The sequence below is a fragment of the Rhinoraja longicauda genome, chromosome 12, assembly GCF_053455715.1.
Source record: "Rhinoraja longicauda isolate Sanriku21f chromosome 12, sRhiLon1.1, whole genome shotgun sequence".
NCBI lineage: Eukaryota > Metazoa > Chordata > Chondrichthyes > Rajiformes > Arhynchobatidae > Rhinoraja > Rhinoraja longicauda.
Genome location: NC_135964.1, coordinates 54,769,164 through 54,781,782, shown reverse-complemented (window position 1 = coordinate 54,781,782; position 12,619 = coordinate 54,769,164). Strand labels below are relative to the sequence as shown.

Sequence of the window (12,619 nt, the reverse complement as noted above, 5' to 3'; positions counted from 1 at the left end):
CACTTTGCAATAGGAAGGATGTCATTAAGCTGGAAAGATTTACGGGGATGTTGCCCAGACTCAATGGCCAGAGCTACGGGAAGAAGTTGGGCAGGCTAGGACTTTATACCTTGGAGCGCAGGAAGATGTAGGATGTTCTTATGGAGGTACACAAAATCACGAGAGGAATACATCGGGTAAATTTACAGTCTTTTTTAAAAATTCAAAAAGTGAAATAAATTACAGCAGGATCTTGATCAGCTGGGCAAGTGGACTGATGAATGGTGAGTGGAATTTAATGCAGATAAATTCAGATTGTCTGTCCATTTTGCTCTGACTTGCTTGCTTGTTCTTCAAGATTCCAGCATCTGTAGTCTCTTATCTTGCAAAGTTGTTTATGGTTGCAATCTAATGAACAATGCAAGTGTAAAAGAGCAGTGAGAGATAGTTTGAAACAGTACAAAGAGCTCCCATCATCCACTCATGGTACCTCTCCAGAGTCTCCCTCCCCCCACTCTGACCCCATCCCTTACCCCTGTCGTGTTTTCACCACCTCCCCGACCTTCCTCTTTCTGATGCAGAATGGTTATTCCTCTGCATTTTTCAAAGGAAAGGGTAATCCCTGCAGGGGTTAAAAGCCTGAGCGGTTGTCTCAGGCCCCATCTGTGAATGCAGTACTTGGATAGAATGTGGGAATCTGTTTCTCTCTGCTCCCTCAAACTGGTTTGGAATGTATATCCCTTAAACAACTTCAATCACTTACTGTAATTACAGTAGTTACCCACGGCAACAGTATTTTGCCATTGGGTATAAATACGTATCAAAGAATCATTAGCAAGTTGTAAATGTTTATTAATAAGGCCTTTGACTGTTCATTCCTGTGAGAGAAGCAAACCTATCTCAGCTTGTCGTGCAGCTGGCTGACAGCTACTCCGATGGAATGTACCTCAAAGATAGCATTGTCCTTGTACTCCCAAGTGGTTGACTGTGCACTCCTCTGGAAAAAGGCCCAAAGTGGGAACAGACTGTTTTCAGAGGTTGGTCTAATCAGCGTAATGTTTACCTGAGCAGGGAAGGCCTTTAATGGTGGTTGAATCAGAGCATTTGGTTAGATAGTTTTAGAAATGGTTTTGAGCATATTCGTAACATTTTAGATGTAATTGTGGAAACAAACTCTTTTGAACTTAAGTTTTGATTTAAAGTAGTGAATCATTTCTCCTTTCCAAAGTCTTTGCTTATAAAAATTATAATTTTTTCAGAAATAAAGTCTGTAATAATTTTAAATATTTTACTACATCTTCAACTAAATTTTAAAAAAAATTATAATCATGTTTGCTTTTGCAATATTTAGCAAGTTTGTATTAATATTGTGAACTGTGTGCAGCTAAAATGAAAACAAAAAGTTCTAGAAATACTCTACAGGTCAGGCTGCATCTGTGGGAAGAGAAACAGGGGTAACAAAGTCTGACAAAGGACATTCCACCTGAAACATTAGCCGTCTTCCCTCTTTCCATCGATTCAGCCTGATCTGTTGAGTATTTCCATAATTTCCTCATTTTTATTTTAGATTCCCAGCATTTGCAGCTTTTTTTTTCAATTTTCCAGTGTGGCTGTTTTTATTCTCTTTTAAATAAAATGTTGGTCTTTAAGAGTCTGGGAAGAGCCAGTCTTTATTTTATGGACAGGATGGTTAAACAGTTCACCAGCCATTTTTCAATTAGTATGAAAGTCAAGTTCAGTTTGTTATGTGAACAAGATCAAGACAGAATTAAGGATCAATGATAAAGAGTTTGTCAGTTCCCCTCAAATTTATACTGTCTGCCAGGAATATACGCAAGTCTCCATATAATGATTGCTGTGAACAGACCTATAATGGCAGTTGTGTTGTACTGTGCACTCCCAGTGCCCACTAACGTAATTGCCACGCAATTGGTTTGTTAACAGTCTACTTTGGAACTACTTTATTATTTTAATAGCCTAATATTCTTGGGGATCATCCAGTGGGTATAAGATGGAAATAAGAAAGGGGGCGGGGTGATCACTTTGATGGGATTGTATATGGACCCATAATAGTCATCGACAGAGGAACAAATATGTAGGTATCACAAAATGCTGGAGTAACTCAGCAGGTCAGGCAGCATCTCTGGAGAGAGGGAATAGGTGACGTTTCGGGTCGTGACCCTTCTTCAGACAGATGTCAGGGGGGCGGGACAAAGAAAGGATATAGGTGGAGACAGGAAGACAGTGGGAGAACTGGGAAGGGGAGGGAAAGAGAGGAACAGAGGAGCTATCTAAAGTTAGAGAAGTCAATGTTCATACCGCTGGGCTGTAAGCAGCCCAAGCGAAATATGAGGTGCTGTTCCTCCAATTTGCGGTGGGCCTCACTATGACACTGGAGGAGGCCCATGACAGAAGGGTTAGACTGGGAGTGGGAGGGGGAGTTGAAGTGCTCAGCCACCGGGAGATCAGGTTGGTTGAGGCGGACTGAGCGAAGGTGTTGTGGGAAACGATCGCCGAGCCTGCGTTTGGTCTCGCCGATATAGAGAAGTTGACATCTGGAACAGCGGATATAATAGATGTGGTTGGAGGAGGTGTAGGTGAACCTCTGCCTCACCTGGAAAGACTTTCTGTCTCCACCTATATCCTTTCTTTGTCCCGCCCCCCTGACATCAGCCTGAAGAAGGGTCTCGACCCGAAACGTCACCCATTCCTTCTCTCCAGTCTGACCCGCTAAGTTACTCCAGCATTTTGTGATACCTTCGATTTGTACCAGCATCTGCAGTTATTTTCCAAAACAAATATGTAGGGATTTTTTAATAAGCCAATACATAAACCTAGCTGCAAGAATAATGTTTGAATAGTGGGGAAATTTAACTTTCCAAATACTAACTGGGATGCCTAAGTGCTAGTAGCTTAGATGGGGTGGAATTTGTTAAGATTGTTCAAGAACGTTTTCTCAATTAATATGTAGATAGCCCAAGGGGCAAAACTCGATCTTAGAAGTAAGAAGGGCAGGTGATGGATGTTTTGTCTGGGGGAGCACAAGCGGACCAGTGACTATAATTCTCTTTATAGAAACATAGAAAATAGGTGCAGGAGGAGGCATTTGGCCCTTCGAGCCAGCACCGCCATTCATTGTGATCATGGCTGATCATCCACAATCAGTAACCCGTGCCTGCCTTCTCCCCATATCCCTTGATTCCGCCAGCCCCTCGAGCTCTATCTAACTCTCTTTTAAATTCCTCCAGTGAATTGGCCTCCACTGTCTTCTGTGGCAGAGAATTCCACAAATTCCCAACTTTCTGGGTGAAAAAGTTTTTTCTCATCTCAGTTTTAAATGGTCTCTCCTTTATTCTTAGACTGTGGCCCCTGGTTCTGGACTCCCCCAACATTGGGAACATTTTTCCTGCATCTAGCTTGTCCAGTCCTTTTATAATATTATACGTTTCTATAAGATCCCCTCTCATCCTTCTAAATACAAGCCCAGTCTTTCCAATCTTTCCGCATATGACAGTCCCGCCATCCCGGGGTTTAACCTCGAGAACCTACGCTAGACTGTCTCAATAGCAAGGAGGTCCTTCCTCAAATTAGGAGACCAAAACTGCACACAAAACTCCAGATGTGGTCTCACCAGGGCCCTGGTGAGACCACATCTGGAGTTTTGTGTGTAGTTTTGAAGTACAACTGGAGTTTTGTACTGCAGTTCTGAAGTACAACTGCAGAAGGACCTCTTTACTCCTATACTCAAATCCTCTCGTTAAGAAGGCCAACATGCCATTAGCTTTCCTCACTGCCTGCTTTACCTGCATGTTTACTTTTAGTGACTGGTGTACAAGGACAACCAGGTTTCATTGCACTTCCCTTTTTCCTAATCTGACACCATTGAGATAATAATCTGCTTCCTTATTTTTGCCCCAAAGTGGATAACCTCACATTTATCTATATTATATACATCTGTCATGCATCTGCCCACTCACTCAACCTGTCCAAGTTACCCTGAAACCTCCTAGTATCCTCCGCAGTTCACACTGCCACCCAGCTTTGTGTCATCTGCATATTTGCTCGTGTTACTTTTAATTCTATCATCTAAATAATTAATATGGCACTCCACTCGCCACTGCCTGCCATTCTGACAGGGACCCGTTTATTTCAACTTTTTGTTTCCTGTCTGCCAACCAATTCTCTATCCATGTTAGTACCCTACCCCCAATACCATGTGCTCTAATTTTGCCCACTAATCTCCTGTGTGGGACCTTTTCAAAGGCTTTCTGAAAGTCTAGATACACTACATCCACTAGCTCTCCTTCATCCATTTTACTTGTCACATCCTCAAAAAATTCCAGAAGATTCGTCAAGCAGGATTTCCCCTTCATAAATCCATGCTGACTTGGACCAATCTATTTATTTTTAAATAGTTATGAAAAAGAGTAGGACTGGTCCACAAGGTTCAAGTCTTAAATTGGGGCAAGGCCGATTTTTATGGGATTAGGAACTTTCAAAAATTGATTGAGGGCTCAGTTTACAGCTAAAGCGAGTAGGAGGCTTTTAAAAACGAGGGTTTAGGGTCAGCATATTCCAGTTACAGTGGCAGGAGTAGGGAACCCTGGACGAGTAAAGATATTGGGCTCTAGTCAAGAAAAATAACTTGGCACATGTCAGGGATAGACAGCAAGGATCGACTGAATCCCTTGAGGAGTATAGAGGGTGTAGGAATGTACTTGAGTGAAATCAGGACCATGCAGTCTCTCCTCAAAACTAAAATGTTCCATCCCAGGCATGTCATGGTGAATCTCATCTGCATTATGCCCTTTCTATAATGTAGAGAGCAGAACTGCTCACAACTTTCCAGCTGTGGCGTAATCAACATTTTATAAATTTATACCAAGACCTTCCTGCTCTTTGAGTTTACCCAGCTGGTGAAACAGACTTCCTGTTTGCTTTCTTCACCTTCCACTCACGGTGTGTGATGTCTTAGCCTCAATAGCACTCCCAGCATTCATAATCTCATATTTAAGGATTAAACTCCGTCTGCCATTTTTCAGCCCATTTTACCACCACATCAGTATCACCAGCCAAGGACTACCTTCTAGCAACAACTCCACCACTTTTATGTCATCTGCTAACTTACTGATCATGCCTCCAATAGCCACATCCAAATCTTTCACATATTTTACAAAGAGCAAGGGTCCAAGCATCGATCTCTTTTGGACACCATTAGTCACAGGCATCCAATCATAAAAACAAATCCCCGCCATCTATCTACTAATGCTAAGCCAATGTTGGATCCAATTTACCCACTTTCACTAGATCCCATAGGCCTAAACCATTTGGACCATGTCAAAGACTTTACTGAAGTGCATGCAAATTGTAACTGCTGCACTGCCCCTCATCAGTGCACTTTGGTGTCTCTTCAGAAAATTCCATCAATTTGGTCAGACAAGCCTCTCAAAAACCTCCAGTGTATCTGCCCCCACCGCCAGGACCACCCAACCTCCGGCATGCCAGAGAAAACAGTCCAAGTTTTACCAGCCTCTCCTTGTAGCTAATACTTCCAGGCATCATTCTGGTAAACCTCTTCTGCACCATCTCCAAAGCTTCCACATCCTTCCTGTAAAGAGGCAACTAGAACAGCACCCAATACTCAAAATGTTCCTGGCTCGTGTACTCAATGCCCCAACTGATGAAGGCAATGCCAGTCACTCTACACCTCCATCCCCCACAAGGATGGTCTTGAAGCCCTCCGTTTCTTGCTCGACCGTAGAACTAGCCAATCCCCATCTACTAACACTCTCCTCCGCCTAGCAGAGCTGGTTCTTACCCTCAACAACTTCTCCTTTGACTCCTCCCACTTCCTCCAAACCCAAGGCGTAGCTATGGGCACTCGCATGGGTCCTAGCTATGCCTGCCTCTTTGTCAGGTACGTCGAACAATCCCTGTTCCAGGCGTACACTGGCCTCCATCCCCGAACTCTATCTCCACTACATTGACGACTACATTAGTGCTACCTCTTGGACCCATGCAGAACTCACTGACTTCATACATTTCACCACTGATTTTCATCCTGCTCTTAAATATACTTGGATCATCTCTGACATCTCCCCACCGTTTCTGGATCTCGCCATCTCCATCACAGGAGGCAGACTAGTGATCAACACCTGCTACAAACCTACTGACTCCCACAGCTATCTTGACTACACTTCTTCCCACCCTGTCTTCTGTAAAAAGTCTATCCCCTACTCCCAATTCCTCCGTCTACGCCGCATCTGCACCCAGGATGAGGTGTTTCACACTAGGGCTTCAGAGATGTCCTCATTCTTTAGGAAATGGGGCTTCCCCTCTTCCATTATAGATGAGGCTCTCACTAGGGCCTCTTCTATATCCCGCAGCTCTGCTCTTGCTCCCCCTCCCCCATTCGTAACAAGGATAGAGTCCCCCTTGTCCTCACCTTCCACCCCATCAGCCAATGTATACAACATATTATCCTCCAACATTTTCCTCCAACGGGATCCCTCTACTGGCCACATCTTCCCATCTTCTCCCCTTTCTGCTTTCTGCAGAGACCGTTACCTCCGTAACTCCCTGGTCCACTCGTCCCTCCACCCCCTCCCCAGGTACTTTCCCCTGCAACCGCAGAAGATGCAACACCTGTCCCTTTACCTCTCCCCTCGACTCCATCCAAGGACCCAAACAGTCTTTCTAAGTGAGGCAGAGGTTCACCTGCACCTCCTCCAACCTCATCTATTGTATCCGCTGTTCCAGATGTCAACTTCTCTACATCGGCGAAACCAAACGCAGGCTCGGCGATCGTTTCGCTCAACACCTTCGCTCTCTTTGCCTTAACCAACCTGATCTCCCGGTGGCTCAGCTCTTCAACTCACCTTCCCACTCCCAGTCCGACCTTTCTGTCATAGGCCTCCTCCGGTGTCATAGTGAGGCCCACCGCAAATTGGACGAACAGCATCTCATATTTCACTTGGGCAGCTTACACTCCAGCGGTATGAACATTGATTTCTCTAACTTTAGATAGCTCCTCTGGCCCTCTCTTTCCCCTCCCCCTTCCCAGTTCTCCCACTGTCTTCCCGTCTCCTACTACAACCTTTCTTTGTCCCGCGCCCTCCCTTGACATCAGTCTGAAGAAGGGTCTCGACCCGAAACGTCACCTGTTCCTTCTCTCCCGAGATGCTGCCTGACCTGCTGAGTTACTCCAGTATTTTGTCATGTCTTCGATGTGCATTCTTTATCACTGTATATACCCGTGTTGCCACTTTCAGGGAGATATGGACATCAATTCCTCTGTATATTAATATTGTTGATTACCTGGATTATCTCTAGTTCCCTTCTTAAATAAAGGAACAACATTGGCTACTCTTCAATCCTCCGAGGCCTTGCATTAGTTAGAGAAGATACAAGGATCTTTGCTCCAGCAATCTCCAGGCTTGCCATTCTCAATTACCTGGACAGATCCCATCCAGCCCTCAGAAATTTCCACTCTTGCCTCTCCCAATAACCTGGGACAGATCCCATCATGCCCTGGGAGCATAACCACCTTAATGCCCTTGTACATCCGTATTCCCTACACTGGTCTCACTGTCCTCCATGTCCTTTTCATTGTGCTGGTGTGACAAGCTGAACTGAGGGTTGCTGCAGGGTGTGCTGCAGATTATAGTGAGATAGACCCTTGCTTACGTTTGCTATTCAGTTTGGAAGTCTTTACTGAGCTGCTGCATTTGATCTCTTTGTTTCCAGATGCCAGTTGTACCACAGATGACCAGCAACACGGAGCCAGCTTCCAGCTGCACTAAATCCGACTCTGATGCCTCAAGCCCTGTGCCCACAGAGTCTCAGACATCTATGGAAGCTGATAAAGGAGCCATCTACAGGTAGAGATAGAGTAGATCTGCCTTTCAGTGTAGACAACTGCAAAAACACTTGGGGAGATTAAAATATTGGTTGAGTTGGTAAATGAGTGTTTATCACTTAAAGGTTGCCTCTCCAGCCCGTCGGTGTAGTGGTCTGAACCATTGTGCCACCTTCTCTGTGGACCTTGTGCACTCCCAGCACTTATGTTACTTTAGTGAGATATATTTTAACATGTGGTTGCCAGTAATTCACTTTCTACACCAGTTCATCATGTGTGCTTCATACTGGGTTTTAAGTTGATGCTAGTGAGCCCTGTGATACGAGTCACAAACTGAGGTTCACTGAGAACACATGGAAATAACAAATTGAATAAGGTACTGAGATAATTTAGAGGAAAAATTAAACATGGTTAATCCTACACTTTTTTAAACGAAAGCTTTTAATTACATTGTAAGAGAAGATAGTATAAATGTCTACATAAAATTCTTACCCCCCCGAGTGTGGTTTGAAAGATTGGTAGGTAACGAGTGAAACATAAAATGGTGTGAGTAGTATTAGGAAAAACTGTAGTTATAGGGAGATCAGTCACCAACAGTTTGACTCTTAAATATACAATAGCATACGCAAGTCTCTCAGCCCACCGAGTGCATGCTGACTGTAGATTACCCATTGTACAATTCAATTTACCAGTAGAGTGCATAGCCTCCTATGCCTGGATACTTCTGAAATGTCAGGGTACCCACTTTCACCACACACATACATAGAGTTCCAGATTCCAAGCATCCTTGGTGAAAAAAGTCTTCCCAAGGTCCCCTCTAAACCCCTTCCCAAGATCCTGTATAAACCACCCCCTTATCCTAAACCTATATCCTTCAGTTTTTAATATCTGTAATGGGGAACCAATGTAGAACGTTAGGAGAGTTAGAAGTTGGCAATCAGTGCATCCACTATGTCTAAAGCCGCCTCCTTCACATCTCCAGGATGCAGTCATCCAGATGGGTATTCATCATCTTTCGATCCCTTTAATTATATTTTTTATGTACTTATTTTTTAACATACTAATTTTTTTAAGCTCCTTATATACATTTAGTGTTTCGCTACTGTTTCCTTATTTCCCCAGAATAATTTAACTTTGCTACTCTTTTATAGAACAGAAAGAACAGTACAGCACAGGAACAGGTCCTTCAGCCCACAATGTCTATACCCAACATGATGCTAAGACCAACTTGTATCTGCCTGCACATAGTCCATATCGCTCCATTGCCTGTATGTCCATGTGCTCCACAACCTTCTGTGGCAAAGAATTCCACAGATTCACCACCCTCAGACTAAAGAAATTTCTCCTCGTCTCCTTCCCAAAAGAACGCCCTTTAATCCTGAGGCTATGACCTCTCGTCCTAGACTCCCACTAGTGGAAACAACCTCTCCATATCCATTCTATCCAAGCCTTTCACTATTTTGTATGTTTCAATGAGATCCCCCCTCATTCTTCTAAACTCAGCGAGTACAGGCCCAGTGCCGACAAACGCTCATCATAGGTTAACCCACTCATTCCGGGGTCATTCTTGTAAACCTCCTCTGGACCCTCTCCAGAGCCAGCACATCCTTCCTCAGATATGGGGCCCAAAATTGCTCACAATATTTCAAATGTGGCTTTACCAGCACCTTATAGAGCCTCAACATTACATCCCTGTTTTTGTATACAAGCCTTCTTGAAATAAACGCTAGTATTGAGTTTGCTTTTTTTACTACTGATTTAACTTGCAGATGAACTTTTTGGGAATTCTGCACCAGCACTCCCAAGTCCCTTTGCACCTCTGATTTCTGGATTCTCACCCCATTTGGAAAATAGTCTACCCCTTTATTCCTACTCCCAAAATGCATGACACCCCACTTTGCTCCACTATATTCCATCTGCCGCTTCTCTGTCCACTCTCCCAACCTGTCCAAGTCCTTCTGCAGAATCCCTGCTTTATCAACATTACCTACCCCTCCACCTGTTTTTGTATCATCCACAAACTTGGCCATAAAGCCTTCAATCCCCTCGTCCAAATCATTAATATATAACGTGAAGAGTAGCGGCCCCAGCACCGACCCCTGCGGAATTCCACTAGTCACTGGAAGCCAACCAGAAAAAGTCCCCTTTATATCCACACTTTGTCTTCCGCCATCCAGCCAACCTGCTCTCCATGCTAGTGTCTGCCCTATATATCCACACTTTGTCTTCCGCCATCCAGCCAACCTGCTATCCATGCTAGTATCTGCCTTTTGATACCGTCGGCTTTTATCTTCCTAAGCAATCTAACGTGTGGCATGTTATCTAAGGCTTTCTGAAAATCTAGGTAAGCAACGTCTACTGACTCTCCTTTGTCTGTCCTGCTATTTACTTCTTCAAAGAATTCCAGCAAATTTGTTAAACAAGACCCCCCCTTCACAAAGCCATGCTGACTTTGGCCTATTTTATCGTGAACCCTAAAATTTTACCAACCACCGAAGTCAGACTAACCGCCCTATAGTTCCCACTATTCTGCCTTGCTCCCTTTTTGTGCAGCGGGGTAATATTCGAAATTTTCTAATTATCCGGGACTACTCCTGACTACTCCTGAAATATCACTATCAATACCTCCACAATCTCTAAAGCCACCTCTTTCAGAACCCCAGGGTGCAGTCCATCCGGCCCAGGTGACCTATCCACCTTCAGCCCTTTCAGCTTCCCAAGCACCATCTCCCTGTACTCCCAAGGTACCTCTGCTTCTCAGTACTCTGTACAACCCTATTTTCATACTCCCTGGGATCTCCTGGTAGTAGTTTTGAATATTATTTTCTTCCTCTTTCTCACTAGGCCCGTGGCTCTCCAATATATTTGTCAGGCCACTGCAGCTGACACTTATTCCTGTATTTCTTTGCAGACACCCTCTATTCCCACTTCTGGCTCTTCTTTTTGAAAAGTGCGAGCAGTCGACCCAAGGTTCTGAATGCATCACCTCGGCAAGCTTTGATGTGGACATCGAAAACTTTGTTCGCAAACAGGAAAAGGAAGGAAAGCCATTTTTCAGTGAAGACCCAGAGATTGATAATCTGGTGAGATGTGGTGTAATGCCTTCAGCCTGTAATTGGCTCCTTTCAACATTACCTTTACTGTACTTTCAGGAAGCCTTCCAAGTCAAATCAAGTCAAGGCAAGTCAATCATGTCGCGTTTCTTGTCGTGCACGTACAGTGAGGTCCAGGTAAAATGAAAATCTTGCTTGCATCTGCACTTCAGGCATGTGGCGGCACGGTGGCGCAGCGGTAGAGTTGCTGCCTTACAGCGAATGCAGCGCCGAAACTCAGGTTCGATCCTGACTACGGGTGCTGTCTGTACGGAGTTTGTACGTTCTCCCCGTGACCTGCGTGGGTTTTCTCCGAGATCTTCGGTTTCCTCCCACACTCCAAAGACGTACAGGTTTGTAGGTTAATTGGCTGGGCAAATGTAAAAATTGTCCCTAGTGGGTGTAGGATAGTGTTAATGTGCGGGGATCGCTTGGCGACGCGGACCCGGTGGGCCAAAGGGCCTGTTTCTGCTCTGTATCTCTAAATCTAAAATCTAAATCTAGACTCAGACAACATACCAAAACTTAAATTATACATAAATTCTACAGGACAACATAAAGATTAAACTGTGGAAAATAAAACAAGACATCAGTAAAAAAAAAAACATTTAACAGACAAGCTCATGGTAGTGCAAGAAAAGTCCATAATGTTTTGTTGCTAAGGTAGGATTCAGGTTGTGCAGGTCAGTTCAAGAACATGTGTTTGTAGGTAAGGAGCTGTTTAGTTACAGCATGGAAACAGGCTCTTCGGCCCACCGAGTCCACACCAACCAGCGATCCCCGCACATTAACATTGTCCTGCACACACATTAGGCACAGTTTTTACACTTATACCTAGCCAATTAACCAACAAACCTGTGCGTCTTTTGAGTGTGGGAGGAAAACGAAGATCTCGGAGAAAACCCACACGGTCATGGGGAGAACGTACAAACTTCACACAGACAGCACCTGTAGTCGGGATCAAACCTGGGTCTCTAGTGCACTGTAAGACAGCAATTCTACCGCTGTGCCACCTTACCGCCCAAGGTCTTGTACCAAGGTTCTTCACCAAGGTCTTGTACAATTATCACATAACGTTCCATCGTCTATACAATGACTGATGAGGCCAATGCACCAAGCCTTCTTCAAGTCAAGTCAAGTCAATTTTATTTGTATAGCACATTTAAAAACAACCCACGTTGACCAAAGTGTTGTACATCTGTTTAGGTACTAAGGAAAAAAATGAAACATATCATGAAAATGAAACAAACATATCAGCACATACAAAACAGTTCACAGCGCCTCCTCAATGGGCCTCAAACGCTAGGGAGTAGAAATAAGTTTTGAGCCTGGACTTAAAGGAGTCGATGGAGGGGGCAGTTCTGATAGGGAGAGGGATGCTATTCCACAGTCTAGGAGCTGCAACCGCAAAAGCGCGGTCACCCCTGAGCTTAAGCCTAGACCGCGGGATAGTGAGTAGCCCCAAGTCTACTCTTGGCAACCTATCTACTGATGACGCAATTTGCAGGAACTCTGTGCTCCTAGAATTTCTCTGCTCTACACCACTCTCCAGAGCCCTCCCATGTTAATGTCCTGCCTTGGGTTGACTTCCCAAAATACAACACATTGCATTTATCTGCAAAATCTCCATTAGCCACTCCTTAGCCCACTTAGATAACTGATGAAAATCCTATTAATTTCTGTTAACCAT

General features: G+C 44.3%; 1 protein-coding gene across 3 annotated transcripts in view; it reads left to right on the top strand.

The window, feature by feature from the left end:
• Positions 1–12,619, top strand: part of LOC144599028 (homeobox protein PKNOX1-like) — a 67,709-nt gene that overhangs the window by 17,360 nt on the left and 37,730 nt on the right. For all 3 annotated transcript variants that reach the window (XM_078409765.1, XM_078409764.1, XM_078409763.1), the window contains 2 exons: positions 7,726–7,859; positions 10,749–10,920. In XM_078409765.1, coding sequence (XP_078265891.1) covers positions 7,726–7,859; positions 10,749–10,920 — 306 coding nt within the window. The remainder of the gene's footprint in view (positions 1–7,725; positions 7,860–10,748; positions 10,921–12,619) is intronic.